Below are 22,757 nucleotides of genomic sequence, written 5' to 3'. Positions count from 1 at the left end.
TCCGATTTAGAGCCACTTTGAGATAAAGGAATTAAAATGATAACAATAAGAAAACTAAAGATGTTTTAGAACTCGGATACTCTGAGGCACTTAAAGTTTTTTTTTAGCCAAAAGATTTGTAATGTCTAAACAAAATATAGTAAAACAACTTAATAAGAGTACAACTCACATTTATAGACTTACAAAATCCCATTAGATGCAATTTCACTACTTCTAAAATGCAAAAACATCTCTGAAATTGGTATAAATCTTATAATTTATGGTATGATATAATTTAATAACGTGGGTTTTTTTTTTTCCTTTTCTTGTCTTACCAAAAATAATGATGCATCTTAAATGATTTCTTAGATTTGAGGAATTTGGTTAAGATCAAATAAATGGCTATGGCAATGGCAGAAATAAAAGAAAAAATAGACAGATTGTTACTTTGTTAAAAATAAGAAGTGAGAGCATTTAATATAAACATCAATGTCACAAAATATGTTCTTTGGACTTTTTGTTTATTTGAAGTTGAAATAAACACTAAATTATGTTTATCTGAAATAAATACAAAATTATTATAGAAACGTATCTATTTGGCACTTAAACAGTCTATGTATCAAAATCCACTGGAGCATCACAAAAACCCAGAAGACAATGGGGAAAAGGCTTTTTAAGTAATTTAACCAATATCAATAAGGCTGTATTTGTATACATACTCTCTTCCCTTAGGCTTCGTTTACTTTTGTATTTGCAGATAATTCTAATGAATATGTTCATCTAGTTTCCAATTTATGATGAATTCATGATGGATTTGATGTAACAAATTTAAAAAGGGGCATATTGTCAACTGGCAACCTGAAAGCAAGGGAGAAAACAAGGTGCAGGGAGATGAGCCACAAAGATCAGTAGTGTAGTCCTGTCCAGATCAGGTGGAATCATCTCCCATCCTCAGTAAGCCCCTAGCACAGTGATTTTCACACAGTGTGCTGCAAGGATTTTTAAAACATGCAATACCTGACTATTTAGTCAAGGGCACTAACCTCTTTTCCTTTAGATTGTTAAAAAAAAAAAGAAAGAAAGAAAAAGAAAAGAAAAGAAAGAAAGAAAGAAATGACAACAGCCAACACAAGAATAGCCATTTGGTGTGAATGAATCAACATTATACTTTTTTTTGTCAAGTCAGCAAAAAATATATATTTTGGTGAACCGCAGAATTTTATTAATTAGTTTATATGTTCCATTAGATGAGAAAGGATGAGAATCGTTGCCTTAGGTATCACTGTTGGAATTCAGAACTCAAACTGCATGCCATGTTAGGTTAAGCCCAAGTTCAACAAGCAAAGGCTAAGGTACTCTCTGTATATCCTATTCATGGGTTGAGATTGTGTGTAATCCACACAGAATTTTAGATGTCTTGGTGCTTAAAGAGTTTGAGCATCAGAGGGTAATTCATCTTTGAAAGACATCACTAAGCAGGATTTTCTGTTCCTCTTATTTGGTATTAATGTCTGTATATCTATGTATGTATCCAACTTATTAATGCTTTCAATAAACAAATATTTTATTGAGCACTGACTCTGCCTAGCACCATGTTAAGCACTGGGTATGTGGCAGTAGACAAATGAGACAAAATATGTTCTCTCAGAGGCTTATATTTTAAGAGCAAGATAATCCAAATAAATAAAGGAAATGTACAGAATTTTAAATAGTTGGAAGTGCTAAGTAGAACTGGAAAGCAGGGAAGGAAGAAGGGATTGACTGTGTTTGGAGGTTGCAATTTTAAATAGATTTTTTAGAGAAGATCTCACCTGAGATGATAATATGTAAGCAAAGGACTGAAGGAAGTGAGAATGTCATGGAAGATCAAGTATAAATGTCCTGCCATAGGAGCATGCCCGATGGTTTGAGAAATAGCAACTGGTGAATGAAAAGAAAAAAGTAGAGCCCAGCCATTATAGCTCAATGATTGAGCATCGACCTATGTTCAGCTCATCATTAGGGCACATGCCCTGGTGGGCTTGATCTCCAGTAGGGGGGGTGCAGGAGACAGCCGATCAATGATTCTCTTTCATCATTGATGTTTCCATCTCTCTCCCCCTTTTCCTTTCTCTCTGAAATCAACAAAAATATACTTAAAAAAAGAAGAAAGAAGTAGAAATATCAGATACCAAATGAAGGCACATGTGAAATGCAAATTATACTGGGCACTAGAGGCCCGGTGCACGTACTCGTGCACCAGTGGGGTCCCTCAGCCTGGCCTGCACCCTCTCACAATCCAGGACCCCTTGGGGGATATTGAACTGCCGGTTTCAGCCCGATCCCCATAGGCCAGGCTGAGGGACCCCACTGGTGCACACATCCATGCACCGGGCCTCTAGTATGCATATAAGATCTTTGGTTAATCTCTTACCGCCCTCCCCTCTCCCTCCTTCCTTCTGAGATTCATCAGTCTGTTTCCATGTTTCCATGCCTGTGCATTGAGTGCCTGCCCCCTGGTAGTCAGTGCATGTCATAGCTACCAGTCAAACGGTCTAACTGTTGCTTAGGCTTTTATATATAGAGATTGTAGGTACTGTGAGGTTTTAGGTTTCTATTGAGGTATAGGATTTTGAGCAGTAGTGCGATATCTGATTTATTTCTTCAACACGTTAGCCACAGAACTGAGGGCATATCGAAGAAAAGCAAGGTTGGATCCAAAGAGACCAATCAGGTAGCTCTTGTGATAGTCTACATGATGATGGCCAGCAGAAGTGGAGATGGTGAGAAATAATAATATTTTAAAGACAGAGATATTGCTGAGGAATTACATATGGGATATTAAAGAAAGAAATGAGATTAGTACCTTGTCAAAGTTTTGGGCCTGAGGAACAAGAAGATTGGAGTTGTCATTCCAGAGATGGGAGGATTGAAGAAGACCAGGTTTGAGAAAGAAGAATGAGAATTCAATCTTGGCTATGTGAGGCATGAGATGCTCACTAGACATCTTCACAGAGATGTCAATGAAGGACTTGGTCATTGATAAAAGGAAGACCTGATGCAGAGTTAAGTGATTACCAGTAGCTATTATCTACTGGATTAGCACTTTGTGGAGAGCACTGCTTTAAGTGTTTTACATATATGTTCTCATTTAATCCTCATAATAGCCTTAAATTATTATGGCAGTTTTACAGAAGAGGAAATTGAGACCTAGGTTTAAATGGATTGCTCAAAGACACACAGTTAAGGTTATGTTTACCTTACTCCAGTTGTGTTTTTATCAAGTTTTATATTACCAAGAGGGGTATGGACAAGGGGCAATAAAAATGTCCAGGCAGAGGGAACAACATATGCAAAGTAGAGGGGTCAAAGGGAGCATGACATCTTCAGGAGACCTGAAAGTACAGAGAAGTAGTCAAATAAATCAGCTTCTAGCAAACTCATGCTTTTGTGGTACATTACAGTTTAGACCTGTTTTCTCATAGGTCACATATTAATCTCTGTAAGGAAGGAAAATGTTTTTATTACCAGTATTCAATGAGTAGGGAAGTAGACTTACAGAATGGAGTTCATAAATTTAGTGAATGATAAACTGAGGTTTGAACTTGGACTCTTTCACCAAAATGTGAAGTAATTTTTAGGTTTCTGATTGTTTTAAGTCTTACCATGTACCCATTTAGGAGGTGAGAAATATGCATGAGAATACATATATTTTGATATTGAAAATTGGAAAAAAATTAATAGAAATGAGTGATCTGGAAGATAATAAAAATAATAGCTGTCATTTTGGAACAATTAGGATGTGCCAAACACTGTACTAGGATCTCTACATTCACTTACTAAATTTGATCTCACCAAAGTTGAAAAGGAGATTCTATTAGGATCTTAATTTTAGAATGAAGGCATTGAAGCTGAGAGAGAGTAAAGCAACTTGCTATAGTTGTTTTATCATATGGCCAGGCAGCAGCAGAATCAAGACATGAACCAAGACTGTCTCAAATCAGAGTTCGGACTCCTAACCGGTTGGTCAGCAGCCACTCTACCTGGGTAGTACTTCATTTTTGTTGTTGTTGTTTTCAAGTCAGTGGTGAAATTAACAACTGCAAGGAGCTTCTTGTGAGTGAGAAATTACTTTCTAAGTGTGGATTTGTGTTCATCCACCCTGAACGGCTTTTCACTCTAGTTTTGCACAGGCTTTTATCACAGCTTAAGACAGCAGATGGCTCTCTTGCGTTTTCTTTCTATTACCTCTATCTGTAAACAACAGTGTTCTGGGAAGGTAAAAGGGAAACGCAGGGATTAAGCTAAAAAAAAAAAAAAAAAAAAAGACCTTGATTATCCCACGCTGCCCCCACTCCAAGCTTCCTTAAAAACAGGAAACCACGTAAAATAGAAACGACTGCTCAAAGCTTATGAAATTCACAGTCTGAATAGAAGCGCTGAGACTGAGGAGTCCGCTGTTTTAGGCGCTGCACCAGGTGGTCGGAATGCATCAGGAAAGAAAGAGTATTTCTCGGTTATCAAAAAACTGAAAGGCTTTGTGCTCCAAGGTGTGTGTTATTAATGTCAGTTAAACTGTGGGGATTAATTCCCTTTCCTTCTGGGGGGCGGCGGGGAGGGGGAAGAAAAATGGTAGGTAGCGCTCTTTAGGGAGGACAATTTCAGAGACCGAGGACAAAGCTCCTACCCTGGGGGGAACTTGCTTCTGCTCTGAGAGCTGTGGCTGGGGCGGGATCCCTGTCCGTGGTGCTGAATCACAGCCTTGTCTATAGGTTGCTGGGGCAATAAAGGAGCCCAACCTCCCCCGGCCCCCCCCCCCCCCCCCGAAATTATCCAAACCAAGGAATTGGAGAGACTGCAATGTAGGAAAATGCCTGGAAATAAAATAACTAAAACAGCTATAATAGTACGAAGCTTAATCTCACTCTGTTCAAATTACTATAATAGCCACATATAAAGACAAAAAGGAACAACCTTGCAAAGTAGACTGGGATATGTTGATTGAGGGAGTTGTACTATATTTAACAGGCCAATAATACTTAACATTTTGCTTCTTTGAAAAACTCACCAGTGGCTTTAGGCAAATAGGTTTGCTTTAATTGTAGAGTCATTTGAATATTCGAAGCCATAACATCCTAAATGTCCTAATGACCTGTCTTCAATAATGGAAGGCAGGAGTAGCTACTCTTCATGTTCAATTGGACTTATTTTAGTGGATTTTTAAAAAGACATACTTTAGTAGCCTTTTATTAGAGGTATCCATCTCTGCAGATGGCCTTTTTAAGAAGGGGCATGACCACACAACTTTAATACATACTTAGTAAAAATGTAAGAACAAAGATATGTAAAACAGAAAATAAAGTGATAGAGATAGAGCAAAATAGCTAATACATCCTTTTCCTCATTTTTACTATCTCACGGTGATTAGGGATTGTAAATTTCTGGCAAAATTACTATATTTTTGTTATTTCTTTCTTCTTTTTTTTTTTTTTTGGTTAATCCACACTGAGGATATTTTTTCCATTGATTTTTTAGAGTGTGGAAGGGAGGGGGGAGGAGAGAGAGAAACATCGATGGAAAAGAGACCCATCCATGGGTTGCCTTCCACACGCGCCCCGACCAGGACCAGAGGTGGAACCTGCAACCCAGGTATTGCCTTCGACAGGAAATCAATCCTGTGCCCCTTTTGGTGCATAGGCCTATTCTCTGTCCACTGAGCCACACAGGCCAGGGCCCCATTCCTTTTAATATTGTGGTTATTTTGTGGATATAACAAGAGAGGGAAAAGAAGCTAACAGAGTATGTTCTTTAATGTTAAATATGATATACCCGGTCCTGACTGCTTTGGACCCCAATCTACATGTACTCCCTTTCCATTAAATGATCTTCCCCAAAGGAGACTTGTTAGCAACAATGGAGTGAATAGGACACAGACCAGCTCAGCAGTAATCACTTGCCTGGCGAGAATGTGGGAAAGTTCTGTAGAGGAGAAGGTGTCTAGCCTCTCTGTCATCAGCCCTTGGCTGCATTTCTTTCATTGGCCTGGTTGCAAGTCCTTGTAGTACTTTGCTGCTTATTCCTGAAACAAAGAGAAAGTGTGTGCTGGCTCAAAACTGCTCCCTGGGTTGCTTTTAGACGGTGCCTCTTCACTCCAGCTCTAAAGCAGTTACCAGAGAATTGATTGCTACAAGTCTCTGACTACCAAATGAGTCTCCTTTCCTCCATTCTTCACTCTGGACGGTGAGAAGTCTAGTCTGGCATTTCTTTTCTCCATCTCCCTGTAATGACAAGCAAAGCAGCTAAGAGGGGAGAGGAAAAGGTAAGAAGCCACACTAGCAAAAGCTACACTCGGTCTGTCACTCAGAGTGTATCCTAGAAACCATGGATCTGTCTCATCCAAGCGTGAAGTGTTTTCTTTTTTTTTTCCCCCCCCAAACCTCCTTTCCTAGGGTGCCTCCCACTGGATCCCTTCCTCGAGGGCCTTCAGATTTTCAGTTATCCAAGACAGAACACCGCGGGGGCCACAGACAGGGACTCTAGGAGGGGAAGCAGCGCTGTTGTACATGAATTTCAGACACAGTCCACCTGGCTTTGCCCTCTGACGGAGTTTCATTGCCCAGGGCCACAAAGTCGGGAGCTCAGTTTGGACTGTCCTTCAGTCTGGCGGCTTTTTGTTGCCATCGGAATACTGTGACATGCCCCCCCCCCCCCCCCCCTTAACATTTCCGCTGTGACTTCTTCAGTTTTCCTTAGGCTTTTATCCTATCCAGCTGCTGTTTTGTAGCAACCACAGGGGGCTGTGTCTCTCCCTCTGAGTGCCAGAGAGCAGGTTTGGAAAGGGGTCTTCCGTCACTTTGCCACATCTTCTCACCTTCCCCCTCCTCCCTCCTTTTTGCTCCGTGTTGCCTTTTCAAAATGACAAGCCTACCCTTCCTGGCCGCAGAAGGGAGAGTGCAGCAAGTTTGGGTGGACTAGGTAAAGACTGGAGGCGCCTCCCTCCTCAGGACACGCTCTCCTCCCTCCCAGCCTCTCCGCTTCCTCCTCCTCCTTCCCTGGGTGGGGTGGCTTTGGTGCCAGAGGGATTACTGGGGAGGGCGGAAACCACCTCACCCTTTCAACCGAAGCTCAGAGTTTCTGTGAACCGGGAGATCCAGAAGCCCCAGCTAGGCCACAGACGCCTCGGAAACCTATGAGTTTGATCTAAGAAAAAGCGCGGCGGTAATTCCTTCAGTTCCATCTGCTTTGGCTCAACCTCTTAGCACCACACCTCTTGCAATCCATTTTTTAGCTGTCTTTATTGTTAATAATATTTTTTAACATAGTATTATCTATGCATACTTTTTTCTCCTTCCTGAAGAGAGGAGGGGGACGTGAGGTGGGGGTAGTGGATGGCAATGCAGCGCTTTGATTAGAGATCTTCAAGGAGAAGATTGCTTTCTCCAGATGCTGATTTTCAAAGCACTTGACAATCACCGGCAGAACCCCAGAGCGGGCGGCGGCGGCGGCGGCGGCGGCGCCGGCGGCGGCACCGGACCCGGGGCAGCTCCAGCCAGAAGCTGAGTCCCACTCCAGGAGCCCAGATCCGACGGACTCGCCGGGTCCCGGCCGGGACCCGCCTCCATCCCGTGCCCTGGAAGAAGGCGGCGAGTTCCACCGCCTGCCGAGAAGGTGGGCAGGGCAAAAAGGCAGCGCGAGTGGCGGTGGCGGTCCCCGAGAGGGCTCCCAGCGTTGTGTGGTGACCGCGGCGGCCGCAACCCCAAACCCACTCCCGGCTCCAGCGCGGCCAGAAACCTGCGGACCGGACCTCGGGCTCCTCGGGCTCGCCCCGCCGCGCCCAGGGCGCATCTGCGCACCTGGCCCCGCGACCGGTGGAGAGGACCATGGGTCCCAGTCGGGACTGAGCGCCCCTACCCGTCTCCCCAACCCCTCCGGCTTCCCCCATCCGCCTCCCCGAGGGTGAGCCGGGGTCCGCGCCGCCTCTCCCCTCTCCCCTGCCCCCGGCTCCCCTTCCCTCGGCCCGCCACCTCCTCCGGACCCGTTCCCGAGCCACCATGGCTGCGGCCATCGCCAGCGGCTTGATCCGCCAGAAGCGGCAGGCTCGGGAGCAGCACTGGGACCGGCCTTCCGCCAGCAGGAGGCGGAGCAGCCCCAGCAAGAACCGCGGGCTCTGCAACGGCAACCTGGTGGATATTTTTTCCAAAGTACGCATCTTCGGTCTCAAGAAGCGCAGGTTGCGGCGCCAAGGTCTGTGTGGGTCACTGTTGGGTGGTGCGCCCTCGGATCTCCCCATCTCCCCGCCTGCATTGGACCTCTGGGGGGGCTTCCCCTTTCCTCCATTAGCCTCCCAGTCTCCCCCACCCTCCCCGAGTCTCCCTCACCAGCGCTCTGAGCGCCTTCTGACCGCGGGAGCCGGGAACCTGCTCCCAGGCAACCTGTAGCCCCTGAGAACTCAGCCCCGCCAGGAGCCGGCCAGCTGGCCCGCTCTGCCCGCTGCCTCTGGGGTCCCATTGGAGCTGGGTTCCAGAGACAGTCATTCGACTCCGGAGGGGCTTGGTTTCCCCCCCGGGGATAGAGTCTGACCCCAGAAACACTGGGGCAAAGATCTCTGCTGCGACCCCTGGGGTCGCGCTGGCTGCTTCCATTCTGATTGGGGGGTGTCAGGAATGTGTGTGTGTGTGTGTCTGACCTCAGGTTGGTTCCCCCAGGTTGTCTGGAAACCTCCTTGGCTCCTAGACCTGCATGAAATGGGGTGATCCCCACAGTGCCCTCCGCAGGGGCTGGTGTGAGAGGAGTGTGTGAAGGGTGTACGTGTGTGAACTAAGGGCCAGTTCGGTTGGGATTTAGGGGAAGCTGCCTAACCTGCGGCATTGAGCCCTCCCAAGCCCCTGAGTCACACCTTCGGAGAGGGGCGCAGAGGAAGGAAGGATGAGTCTTAATTAGAGGACTGGCGAGGTACACATCCCCCCCTACGTGTCGGTTTTAATTCAAGGACTTGCCAATTACGTGAGGCAAACCAAGCAGTTACTACACTTCAGATGACTACTGTCGCTGCCATACCATGCCTTAAAAATGTAGGAATAACTAGTGCCCAGCATGACCTTCTTTTTGCTACCTTCGAAATGTCAGGGTCTGAGAGAGCCACTCACTGAGGAGCCAGAGCCCAGCGGCTTTTGTTCATCTCCACATCCAGTTGCTAAGGGCGGTTGCTTTGAGAGCTTGTGGGGTGTTCTGTGGGAGAAATGGGGATTGCTTGCTTTTCATAACTATGTGGGCTTGTCAGGAAACATCAAAGGATATATTTACGTTAATAGGAGTATATGTTTGCCCAGCACATTGTATTCTCAGCTCCCAGCTGTATTTGTTTTAAATGTCCTGTTGTTCCAAAGACAGGAGAAGAGAAGCATATGTTATACATGTGAATCTATGTGAGTGTTCCACACATTTACAGATTTATGACCAAAAGTTTTAATGCTCTTTTTTTTTTTTAAAGGCTAAGCTAAATATTTTTCAAGGACATTACCTTATTGTCACAATAAGAAATTGGAGGTTACTTGCTCTTAGAATCAAGCTTTAAAAATTTTGAGAAATATAACAGTGGCTGTGTGAAGGGAGATAAAATTATATGAAAGTAATAATTATATGAATGTAATAATTATATAAATATAATAATTATATAAATATAAGACTTTTAAAAGTAAAATAAAAAATTAATAAATCTAATACTTTTAGATGAAGTTTTTGGGGACAATATTTTTAGAACAGTGTAGAAGCTATTAAGAAAAAATGGATTTTAATTTTCCACTTTAGCTTAGAGCTTTATCCAACAAAACTTTGTATTAGAAGACTCACTGGACTATTTTAAATATTTTTGATTCATGGAGGGTCATGTTATCATGGCTTAAAGTGTTTGTTTCTCCCCTTATTTCATCAGATTATCTTTTAGAAAACAGTTCTCAGCAGGTAGAGCTACAAATTTGCCATCTACTTGAAGTAAACAAACATATTCTCTTCTAGATAAGATTATTTTAATATAAACAATGATTAAAACTTATTGTGTGTTTCTTTAAATACACAACCAGTAGATTATTTTACATACAGTAAAATAATACAGTAAATGTTTTGTGTCATATTGGGTGATGGAGGGTTTGTTTTACACTTTAGAGTTTTAAGATGGGATTATACTTTTTCCCAGATGTAGTAAGACAGCTGAGCTCCCCAGTAGTCTGTTTCACCATTTCAACCATGACTGCACCCTTGGTATTCATGAGTTAAAAGTGATATACATGCCTCAGTGATCTGTAAGAAAAATATACTTGAGGTCACTTTTACTATCTTATTTTCTTATGGGAGAATGGAAAATAAGATAGGTGGAAGGAAATTTCATCAGAACCTCTTTTTTTATCCTCTTTATATTTCTTATATATAAACAAATATATCAGTTAGTGAAGAAAAATATAGCTATATCTCTTGAGTATTGGAAAGAAATTCTTTTCTTTAAAAATATATTTTATTGATTTTTTACAGAGAGGAAGAGAGAAGGATAGAGAGTTAGAAACATCCATGAGAGAGAAACATGATCAGCTGCCTCTTGCACACCCCCTACTGGGGATGTGCCCGCAACCAAGGTACATGCCCTTGACCGGAATCGAACCTGGGACCCTTGAGTCCGCAGGCCGACGCTCTATCCACTGAGCCAAACCGGTTTCGGCATTTTCTTATTTTTAATTTAAGCAAAAGAAATATTAGAAGTTTATAGTATGTAAATTATATATTAATATACTTATATGAATTTATATTATATATAATTATTTTAATGTTTTATTAAATACTCTTGGAAATATTTTTATTCAAATTTACCTTTTCCTCCAATACTCATTCTTTGCATAGGTATCACCCAAGGAATTTTTAAAAATCTATTTTGTAAATTTAAAGATACAATTTTTAGGTGTGACAACACTGTATATCTTCATATTTGAAAATCATTAATTTGATAAATAGTTATTGAATCTTTATGATATGTCAGGTCTGTTTCAGGTATTATATGTAAAGCAGTGAATAGAGCAGATGAAGTTCCTTCCATCCTAGAGCTTACAAATGTGGGGTAGGAAGTTATTGCAACTGGAAATGAAGGAATTACAAAACTCAAAGTCCTATAAAGCATAAAGAGGGCTGAGGTAGAGATCCATGAGGAGAGGGACTTAATCAGAACCAATAGTTCTGATTAAGTTAGGATGGGCCACATTGAGAGTAACAGGTTGAGGGCTGAACTCTGAGATGGATACAAAGATTTCAAGAGTAATGTGTGTGTATGTGTGAAGACCATGATGTGGCAAAAATCTTAGCCTGTTAGGAGAAGCAAAGGAGGTGTGGAAACTAAGTACACTTTCATCTTCTATCATAGTCCATTTTGGCTGAATTTTATATTTTGACTGAAGTTTACATTTTGACATGCAAATACAGATACATTTTACATTTTGACAAATGGAATAAAAGAGTAAGTTCATATTTTGTTGGTTTGGGAAAGGTAATATACATTGCTTAAGTGTAAATTTTTTTTCTTATTTTTAATGCTTCTTTAAGTAGTAATTAAATCAATGTGAATAGTATGACATATTCACTTATGCCCTTTTGGGTAGAGCCCTATCCCCCACTCTGATCACCTCCAACCCCTATAAAAGAGTGATTTTTGTACCAGTTGAGTACCAGTTGTACCATTTTGTATTTATAAAGGACAGGAATTTGCAAGGTGACATTTTGTGGTTGTGTGGGCACCATGACTCTATCCCACTTTTCCAGATTCCTCTCTCTCTATCCTTCCCCTGCCTACTTGGTCCAAGCACCATTCAGATTCCCCTAATTAGCCACATGATTGCAAATCCCTGTGCTTTTGTTTGTGCTTTATTTTGTGCATAGAATCTTCTGTCTTCCATCTTCACCTGTTGAAATTATCCACATTTCTTAAAGCTTGGACAAAATGCCATCTCCTCTGAGAAGTATTTGCTCGTTGAAGATAAGTAAAAATAATATTCCTGTGGCATTTTATACCTCACTAATGCTGTTTAACCCAGCACATATTTTCAATAGGTTGTAGTTAGGAGCAAGTCTATGTTACCTGCACTTTATAGACTCTCAAATATTGATTGAGTGTCTGCCATGCTCTAGACACTCATCATTGACCTTGAATTGAAGTGAATTAAGAAAGGTCAACAGGTGCAAAGCTAAAAAACAAGTCCTTGAACCACAGTGCTCTATATGGGCCATTTTAGAAATATACTTTTAAAACTTTTATATCTTTTTACTTTCCCTAAATATATACATATGTAATTTATCCCATTTTTAAAGAATTAGGAAGTGATTATATAGTTGGAAGTTATTCTAAAAAATGCAAGAATATGACCAACCTCATTTTAAGACTTAATTCATAATAATATGTATTTAGCTATACGCTAAATTAACTAAAGAAAGAAGGCACAAGGCAACAAACAATAGTTTTATTATTTGAATCCTAACAAAAAAAAATAAAACTAAAATAGAAACTGCATTCAATGATGGATAATGAACATGTTATCCTAAAGTGTTACATTTTTATTGTGAGTTTTTAAACTAAGCAAGAACCTTCATTACCTATAGGATAATAACCTTTCAAAATCTTCAGTACGGCTAATGCAGTTGCTTCTTGCAATCTACTTGTTTGGGCTACTGTATAAGAACCATGGTATCATGTGTCATTTGTTTTCAAGTTATTCTGTACTATAAAAAGCACAAGTCCATCACACCAATAAAAACAAAACTGCTTTGCTCCAATGTGCTAATGAAACCCATCAGCTATCCTAAAAAAAAGTGCTCTTCCTTCCTATAAGACACTGGATAAGGCAGTACTTGTCTACCTCTCAGAGAATAATCAACAGCAGAGAGTCTTCAAAAAGCCACCTTTCTTTGTGCTACTGCTGCAGAGCTATTACCATGTGAAAATACAAAGACCAAATGGATATTTTGTCTGTTTAGGTAAAAATAAAACAAGATGATATTTTTCCCCAAAGGATCACGCTTCTTTTCTTTTGGAAGTGTATTGTTTAGCTTTTTAAGCAAGGCCAATTTGTGGGTGTCTTCTTCTATATCCTTTGATAATACCTGTTGCTAACTTTTTGATAAACAGAGTTGTATTATTTGTTAGTAGTATTAAGGTAAGACAAAATTATAGTTTTTCTAAATTGAAATGTCCATTTTTTAAAAACAAGGGTATTTTGTTAAATGCAGGGTTTCTAAGTGAGAGACTTTATGAGAATACTGGTAAATAAAATAATGTTAAAGATTTTTAGAGATGCTGTCCTTGCTTGCTTATGTATATTTTTTGAGGTTTACTTTTCATGATTTCAGCATTCCACATCTTCTACAGGCTTCTGAAATGGTTAATGCCACAGTGGTGCAATAACTTCAGAAGTGGTGTGATAAGTAAAATGAATCTTTAAGATAGCTAGTAGGTTAGGTACATTGTAAGGTTAAGATGGCTTGCTTTGGGTTGTGTCAGATTCAGAGACTGAATTGAGTTTACATATATTGAGAAAACAGTATTGCTAGCTGGTGAAGATATCCTTTGGCATTTCTTAATATAAGATTTTAGAAGAACAAACTCCTCCAAAGCCACGCTCCTGGTTACCAGTATTAGTCACAGGTTTCACTTTATATTTCAAACTGGAGGCCCGATGCACAAAATTTGTGCAAGGGGCTCGGCTCTTGCAGCCCTGGCTGCCTCATGGCCCTGGCTGCCTCGTGGGCCCACGGCCCCGTGCACTGGTCATTCCCGAAGGTCATCCCAGAAGGTTGTTCCGGAAGGTCATTCCGCAGTCCGGTCTAGTTAGCATATTAGCTCTTTATTATATAGGATGAGTAGAATTATTAGTATAGTTCTGTGTTTGGCCCCAAAATTCTGTTTTTCTGTTAATAATTTTATTTTAAATAATGCTACTGTAAGAATTTTTTTCCAAATACACATGAACCTCCCTCTCTTCAATGTAAAATGATGTATTCTAAATTTTATTTACTTAATTTAAAAATATTGGCAGAAACTTACAGGAAAATGTAGATGAAATATTTTTTAATCTTATTTGTTCATTTAGTTATGGAAATCTAGGTATCTTTCTAAGTATGCTTTATATTAATTTCTCCCAAAATACTGAGGAACTTTAGCCAAAAATGACTGTGTGTTTTGATAACACCAATCCTATCTAATAAAGAGGGAATATGCTAATTGACCCTCACGCCGCCGCAAAGATGGCAGTGCCCACAACCAATAAGGAGGGAATACGCTAATTGACTGCCCCACCCTCAAAGATGGTGGCACCCACAGCCACAAGATGGCGGCACCCAGTTCCCTCAGCCCTGCCAGGGCAGCAGGTGCACAGCAAGGCTGGACCTGCCCCCAGGCGGTCCAGCCACTCTGTGCGCCTGCCTCCAGAGTCCCCCAGTCCCCTCAGCCTCCCAGCCACCCAGGGCTGGCCCGAGGTGCAGGAAAGCCTCAGATGGTGGCTGCCCAGCTGACACCCAAGGTGCAGGCAAGCCCCAGATGTCAGCTGCCCAGCCACCCAGGGCCGGCCTGAGGTGCAGGCAAGCCTCAGATGGCAGCTGCCCAGCTGCCCAGGGCTGGACCGAGGCACAGGCAAGCCTCAGATGGCGGCTGCCCAGCTGCTCAGGGCTGGCCTGAGGCACAGGCAAGCCTCAGATGGCGGCTTTCCAGCCACCCAGGGCTGCCCGAGGCTCAGATAACCAGGGTTGGCCAAGGCTTGCACTGCCGGGAGTGGCAGCAGCAGAGGTATGATGGGGCATCGCCTTCCCCTGATCACCGGGTCACCTCCTGCCCCTGAGGGCTCCCGGACTGTGAGAGGGGCAGGCCGAGCTGAGGGACCCCCCTCCAGCGCATGAATTTTCATGCACCAGGCCTCTAGTTGTATATGTTTTTTTACATATTATTGTTTTAGCACTTAAGAACTAAAAAAACAAAAACAAAAACATAACCCAAACAAAAATATAATGGTACACTCAAACACATAAGAGACCATTTTAGGGGGATTGATGCAATTTAGTCAATCACACTTGTTGGCATAACTAGAAAACAGCTGATTTAGAAATTTTATTTATACTGATTTCAATTTTCATTTTAAGACACTCAGATTACATAAATATGTCACAATCTACTGTTTACTGGGAGTGAGAGGCTAGTAGTAGGGAGTGTTAGTAGAAATCTAGACACTTAACAAAAATATCTTAAGCTAATGACTACTTTGTCATTCAGGGAAAAACTCTTTTCATAAAGCTATATCGTCTGAAATGTGTGTGTGTGTGTGTGTGTGTGTGTGTGTGTGTGTGTGTAATATGTGTTTCACCCTATGCTTTTATAGTTCTAGATATCAAGTTTAATAGGGATCCATATAGTATGAAGATGGAGGACAGCCACTTAAAAGTCATTGTCTCACCAGTGCTTGGCATATAATTAACATTCCACAAGCTTTTTTTGAGTTAAAGGAAAAATCCTGTATTTCCAAAGATTTACATGTAGAAATTGCAGAAGTGATAAAGAGTGACAGCTGAGATCAGTGGGCACATTACAATGGCTATAATTGACTCAGTACTTATTATTACGCTTTACCACTAATCTATATGACACTGTGTATGAGCCTTTGTTCCATTGAATATTCTTTTATCCTCACAACAAACTTATGTAGTAGATACACTACATTACCATCCATGGATACATTAAATTAATCTATGATACACTAATATTCTCCATCCATCCATTTTATAAATGAAGAATCTGAATACTGCCTCCTCCCTCCTCAATTGAATAAATTGTCCAATACCATAAAACCTCAGAGAGTTGGGCTGGGATTAAAACTCAGGTTGCCAGGCTGACTCCAGAGTACCAGCTCTTAACAAAATCCACTTCTCAATTGCCATATTTTTTATTATCTCGATTAGTTGAGATTCATCACTATTTTATAGCAAAGGAAACTGAGGCTCAAAAAGTTTGTTTTTTCAGAAGACTTAAACCTAGCTAGTGACACAATTAGAGTTAAAAAAAACAATCTGTCTGTCCTTAAATCTTATTTTCCCCACTACTTTACACTCTCAATTCTTCATGACATTGTGAACTCATAATTAATGGAATACCTGTTACCACAAGGCAAGTAGATGTTCAACATATGCTGTAGTGTATTACGTTTTGTTGTTTTTAAAATTGAGAGTGTAAGAAGGTCTGTCTCAAAAGTAGAGACGTTTTTGTGGACTTTGGGAGTAGAGACAAAAAAGTGCTGAATTTTACCAAGCCTTTTCTGTCATAGGACTGTAGCTTTTTCCCCAAAAGTGTTTGGATGTGAGACATGTTAATAATGAATTGCAACATTGACCCCAAAATCTGAAAAGGATTAATTTAGAGTGCTTTCATTAGCTCATAATGAATTTCATGTTAAGTCTTTCATTAATTTTTCATGACTATGTATTTTAGACATTCTCATTTCTAATAAGATGACTTATTGGTTACATTCATTATTGGCCATATTGTACAAGTAAACCATCAAGGTTATACATTAATCACAAAAATTACAGACGGTTAGAAATCTAGATACTCTATGTTACATGCTGCTTTTGATTTAACACATGGTTCAGAGTCCTTTTCTAGTAAGTTCTAGATACTACTGATATCAGAAAACATAATGTAGTCAAATCTAAGTTGTTTGTAAACTGTATTATACACTTTGTAGAAATTGCACACAGATTAATATTTTACTCTTGGACAGCCTTACAAATCTAGTCATACATTATTTGATTTACCTGGCTTTTATTTTCTTGTTACCTTACATGGTAAAACGACTTGGTTAATTCAACTGCCAAACTACTTTGTGCCTTCACCTACACAGTTGATTTTGGCTGAAGAGAAAACACACATATATATGAATTGAATCTACTTTAAATCTATAATCAAAAACATCAAGTGGACCCAGGGTATATTTTTATTTATTTTATTTTATTATATTTTTATTTGAGTCACCAGAAAGATTCGCTTGTGGTCCAAGTCAAATGTTCAGAATCACAAAAGGCCAGGAGGATTTGATCCCAAGTACAAGCCCACGAGGGAGGGGACCAAACAAACCAAGGAGAGACAATCACCTGTATTAAAAGGTGAATGATGGCTTCACACACACGGATGACATGTTCGGACAGAGGCAAATCTCACGTGGTCATTTCTGTTTCTTTTTAAATACAGGTTTGTGAGGTGGTATTTTTTGCCAGTTTTTTTTTTTTTTTTTTTTAAAGGCCCAAAAGTGCATACGTGAAGGGAAAAAATGCAGAAATTCAGCAATAAAGTAGTTTTCCCTGGAGGCACATGAGGAAGAAAACAGGAAGCAGTGTTGAGAGAATTCACTTTTCTCACCATTGGGCTTCTTGTATTTTATTATTGGTCCACTAACGACATTTTCACATTCTAGCTTTGATGTATGTTCTTTCCTGGGATATTGGCTAAAATACTTCTATGAACTGTAAGAGAAGACCAGGGCCTCAGCCCAGCCCTCAGGTTCTGTGCTCTTCTAGGGATGGATCGTTCTGGAAAGGAACAAGGACTCCCAGCAGCCCATGGGTCCCTCAGCACCAGTGTGGTAGTCCCTCCTCTCTGTGGGTTGTATAAAAAAAGGTCCCCTATTTTTAGGATGGGAGGAGCAGAGGGCCAGGCAGCAAGATTCCAGTGGCTGGCTTGTCTTATTTTGGAAGGAAAATTAAGCTTAGTGAAAAGGCTATTTCTTGCTCCTCCAGGACCTCCTCCCACTTCTCACCACCCTCCCAACTGCAAGCCCTCCAATAGAATGTGTCTCAGACCTTTGGTCTCAGAATCCATGTTGTGCTTTGAGGTCAAGAGGAAACCCTCCATCCACCCTCACCTGACTGGGGCCAAGCCTCGGCCTCCCCCAGAAAGGTTCACACCTGTTCCTCCACAGTCATTTCCTGAGTTCTCTGATTTGGGGTAAATATTCCCAACTTAACTCACAAGCAGAGAGGACTCGATTATACCTGCAGCCACCACTTTAGTAGATGCTATTTTTTACCTTTTTTCTCTTCAAAACTCTTATACCCCATTCCCCATCTCCATTATCAAATATGGCCTTACTTCCATTTCTCTGAGAAAATAGAAATAATCAAAACTAAATTTTCACATATGCTACAGTTGCTTTTACAAACCTATCTGCAGATCTATTTTTTTTTTTTTACTCTTCCTTTTTTACTTTTTTTGAGCTTGGGGATGAGCTCTTAGAGTACCTATTTAAGATGAAGACCTCCTCATATTAAGAAATAAATCTTTTCTCCTACTCAAGGACATCAGTTCAATAATTTTCTATTCTGCATCATATAACTTTTATATCCCACTGTCTTATTATAATAAACATACAAATATGCTGTAATATATCCCGTTTTGAAAAAATAATCTCCTCTTGGTCATCCACTCCTCTCTAGCTATTAAACCACCTGTCTTTTATTGGCAAAACTTCTTGAAAGAGGAATCTCCAATTTCCCATCTCTTGCCCTCCCTTGAACCCTTTCAAATCAGAGTTTTTGTCCCAAACAATAAGCCGCTCCTGTTGAGATCACCAATGACCTGCAAATGGTCAAATCCAAGGGTTTATTCTCAGCCCTTATCCTACTTGTATAGGATTTAGAATTCAACTTTTCACAATTAATTTGTAAATTTGTACAATAATGTGCATGAAGTTTCCTTCAAAATACTTTTAACATATTGTTTACCCCACTAAACAGGTGATCGATCATCTTTTCATATTTATGAGATATCTGGGTTTCTGAGTATGTTAATGTTAATTATTGCCATCATGTGACATGCACATCATCCCGTGCATGGAGAGGTCGCTGGTTTGCCCCATTAGGGGATGTGCAGGAAACAGGAACTAGGAAGCAGCCAATGGATGTTTTTCTTTCTCTCTCTTTCTAAAAAATTAATTAAAAAGAACACAAACTTAGTGTTTTCTTACTTGTGAAGAATATTATTTTTATTGTACATATTTGTATTGGGGCTAGGTGACATTTCCACAAAGTAAAATATTTGGTTTATTTGCTAAATTAAAAATATCACTCAAATTCAAGCATTATATAGAAAGAAACAGTCATAAATGTAAGAAGGGCCATTTAACATAGCTTATTTTCTGTATGTGGAAAATTTTCACTGATATGTTTGGTTTTAAGTAAGATGTTCTCTTATGTATGTGCCTATTATATATAGGTACCTAATAATGAACTCTGGTGAAAAGGTTAACTTTTTCACATTTGCGGTTTTGATGTTTTTAAATCTCCTGTCAGAATGACAAAGAGCTTTTGAGGAATGAGAAATGGCAAAGTGCTAGCAATTGGAGTTTAAGAATACATTTTTAGATATCTTTGCTGGTTAGGGTCTCCAGGGTGATATGTAACTACAAGGTTCAGTGGCTAACCCATGAATATGCTCTTTTTTTCTCAGGAAACTCTTGAATTTTTGATGGGCAATTATTTGTTTTCTTCAGAATCCAATAATTTTCTTCCTTATGAAAAGGTCTTCAAAACAGTCAGAATCTTACTGCTTAATGTCTTTTTTTTTTCTGCAACATGCCTCATTTTATCTCTTTAATTTCTGTAAATAATTTCTGCCTAGCCTTTGCTACAGTATGCCCTTTAAATATTTGTTCATGGCTTCTTATCCTCCTTACCTTTTGGCCAACTTACAATTGTTTAACTCTATTAATCTTTCTGTATAAGTAAATGCCATCAGTGCCTTAATCATTTCTGTGGCTTTGATTGTTCAATAATTACCTCATCCTTATTCCATCAAATGAGATGACTGCTGTTTTCATGAAAAGAATTTTATGCCAGGGCCAACTTTAGTGTAGAAGACTGAATGCATCTGCTCTATCCCTCCTCTCTGGGGGTGGGGTCAGATTTGAATGGAGGAATGAGGAAATTGGACCAGTTTATGCAACATAGAAGTCTTGACTTCATGCCTGACATATAAAAGAAAAATGTAGGGAAAGTAAGCAAACATCTTCATTGCATCTTCTGGGGTTGGAAGCACTGTATGCCACATCTCTTACTTCTCCCAGTCACAGGAAAGAGTTGGTATTGTTTTCATTTTCATAGGAGAGAAGAAATGAAGTAATTTCTTCAGTGATTTATACTTGGCAGAAGTGATCTTTGATTGCAGGCCTAACAGATACAGGGTGTACATCTTTAAAGTTAATTCGGTGGACCCTATATAATAACAATATTCAACATCATATTCCAGTGCCTTTCTGGGTTCATTCCTGGGGGGGGCTAGAATGTCAATCACAAGGTTTGCTTCTGTTCATTCTTATAGCCTCTATATGAGAGAACAAGGCTGCTTCAGCAACCACAGTGACCAGCAATGCTGCGCATTTGAACCATCTCACATAGAAGTGATGTCATCAGCTATGCACCCACTTTTCCATTTCTGTCCAATGCTTTGAACACCAGGTTAACAAGCTGCATGGGACAGCAGAACCCAGTCACGATCATTCCATCATCTCTTAGACTTTCTTCTTGGAGCAAGCCATCATGGAGCTTGTGGCAATGTTGAAGTTTTCCTGTAAGACTTGGAGCATTTTATGTTTGTAGAACTTTCATATTTTTCACCCCAAGACCTTTGCATTTTGGAAAATTGTAAAAGTAATAAAAGTTGCTGAAGTTTTAAGAATATGGCAACAATAAGCAAACATTTCCTCTTTTCATGCCACTGCTGCTTACCTGATGCGATTTTTACCATTAGAAATGTCCCTGGTATCCAAATGCTCCCATGACTGTTATCATTTTCACTTTCTTGATGGTTTATTGTTGTACAGTCAAGGAAAACTGAGAATCACAGTACAGTATTAAGCACTTTTTGCAACTTCTACACCAACAAATCAGCCTAAAGGTAAAATTTTCATATCTGTGTGGGTTTTTCTTTGTCCCAGGATAATAGTAGCAAGAGATTAATTCAGCACAATCTCCCTAGCTGCATTCATTTATAACATAAATATTCTTATGGGTTCACTTTTTTAAAAAAGGAAACAACAGCACTTTGCAAAATCTCTTTTGTTGTTGCAATCACAGCTTTTTAACGTGAACTGAAATGCTGTCAGAGTTGGCTGGCTTATACTACTGTTCCGTTTCTTCTACTCTCCCTTATAAATGTCCGTTGTCTTCTGAGGTTGTCCTGTTGATTTTTTCATAAAACATGAATGAAAGGAAATACCCAAATCTCACCTGCACTGCCTCTCTCACACACTTCCATCACTATTATACACCACTATCTTTATCCAGTCCAACTCTCCACAAGCAGCACCCACCCTTCCAGGTGCGCTGGGGTAAGGGTGAGAGTGTGGATTCAGACACGAGAAATGCTAGGTTGCACTGTATCTCTTGCCGGCTGAGTTCTCAATGCCTGCGCAAACTCCAGCGCGTCTGTTACTAAGTGGACACCTCTATGCAATGAGCAGGTTGGATAAGATGCTTTGGAAGACACCTTTTAGTTTTAAATTCTTCTTTTGCTCATTTGTTTGTCTCAGAGGTTACATTTAAATTAAAAGTCCATCCTTCTACGGAGCAGAATTGTCCTCTCAGTGGTCTGTTCTCAGTGTCAGTCCCCCTGCTCCAGAATCCCATCTCCTCGTGCTTCTAGAACCCCTGTGCTTTTGGGTTTTCTCTGGTTCCAGGCTTTATGTTGGCTGCTCACTAAATACAACTTGAACGTAGTTGGTGAATTATCCTTGTATGTTACATTTATTCTATTTATTCTACTACGTATTCATTATAATCAAATAATTACATTCTTGTCTATTGTTCAAGTTTGAGACAACAGAATCTAAAGGTGTTTCTGTGTGTGTGTGTGTGTGTGTGAAAAGGAGAGAATGTATGGTGTGTGTATATATAAATAAAATGATTAATGCAAAGCATGCTATATGTTGCAGATAAAACAGGAGATATAAAAACTGCTAAGAATGTTCAATTTAAAATTTATATATATACTAGAGGCCCGGTGCACGAAATTTCATGCACTGAGTGGGGGGGTCTTTCAGCCCAGCCTGCGCCATCTCGCAGTCTGGGACCCCTCACTCCTTGGCTCCTGCCACAGCAGCTGCACTTGGCAGCCATGAGCCCGGCTTCTGGCTTCTGGCTTCTGGCTGAGTGGCACTACACCTGTGGAAGCGCACTGACCACCAGGGGGCAGCTTCTGCATTGAGCATCTGCCCCCTGGTGGTGAGTGTGCATCATAGCAACCGGTCATTCTGCTGATTTGCATATTAGCCTTTTATTATACAGGATTTCAAGTTGGTGTGCTCAGCCCCCTCACTTCTCACCCCTGTAATTATCCACACCATCTTTATGCAGATAAAAGCTACAATTCCCCTATATTAACAGATATGAATATTCAGACAAAATGAAAAAGAAGCTTACTCAGGTCTCTACCAAAAGAAGCTTACTCGGGTCTCTACTAAAAGTCAGTACTTCTAGAACTGAATTCCTTTAGACTTTATTTATTTATTTATTTATTTATTTATTATTTATTTATTTTTACCTTAACAAACCTCATCATATTTTTCTGGGGTTGACATCTGCACAGATTTTTCTTTGAAAAAATTATAGCTTTGGTACACATGACACAGTTACATTAGGTACTAAATTGAAGCTTATATGAAAGGAATAAAGCTTCAACGAGGGAATGTGAAAACAATGAGAAGCCTAGAAAAAAAGGTGTAACTAAAATGAATAGACAC

General features: G+C 40.3%; 1 protein-coding gene across 3 annotated transcripts in view; it reads left to right on the top strand.

Moving 5' to 3' along the window:
- The window catches only part of FGF14 (fibroblast growth factor 14), a 570,035-nt gene that overhangs the window by 385,050 nt on the left and 162,228 nt on the right, over nt 1-22,757 (top strand). Inside the window, exon 1 of one of the 3 annotated variants that reach the window (XM_008143958.3) lies at nt 7,657-8,202. The exons of the other annotated variants lie outside the window; for them this stretch is intronic. Coding sequence (XP_008142180.1) covers nt 8,010-8,202 — 193 coding nt within the window. The 5' untranslated portion in view covers nt 7,657-8,009. Of the gene's footprint in view, nt 1-7,656; nt 8,203-22,757 lie in introns of those variants that run through there. 3 annotated transcript variants of the gene reach the window in all.

The sequence above is a fragment of the Eptesicus fuscus genome, chromosome 8 (genome assembly GCF_027574615.1).
Source record: "Eptesicus fuscus isolate TK198812 chromosome 8, DD_ASM_mEF_20220401, whole genome shotgun sequence".
Lineage (NCBI taxonomy): Eukaryota > Metazoa > Chordata > Mammalia > Chiroptera > Vespertilionidae > Eptesicus > Eptesicus fuscus.
Note: the sequence above shows the minus strand (reverse complement) of the source record. Positions and strands in the feature narration are given on the sequence as shown.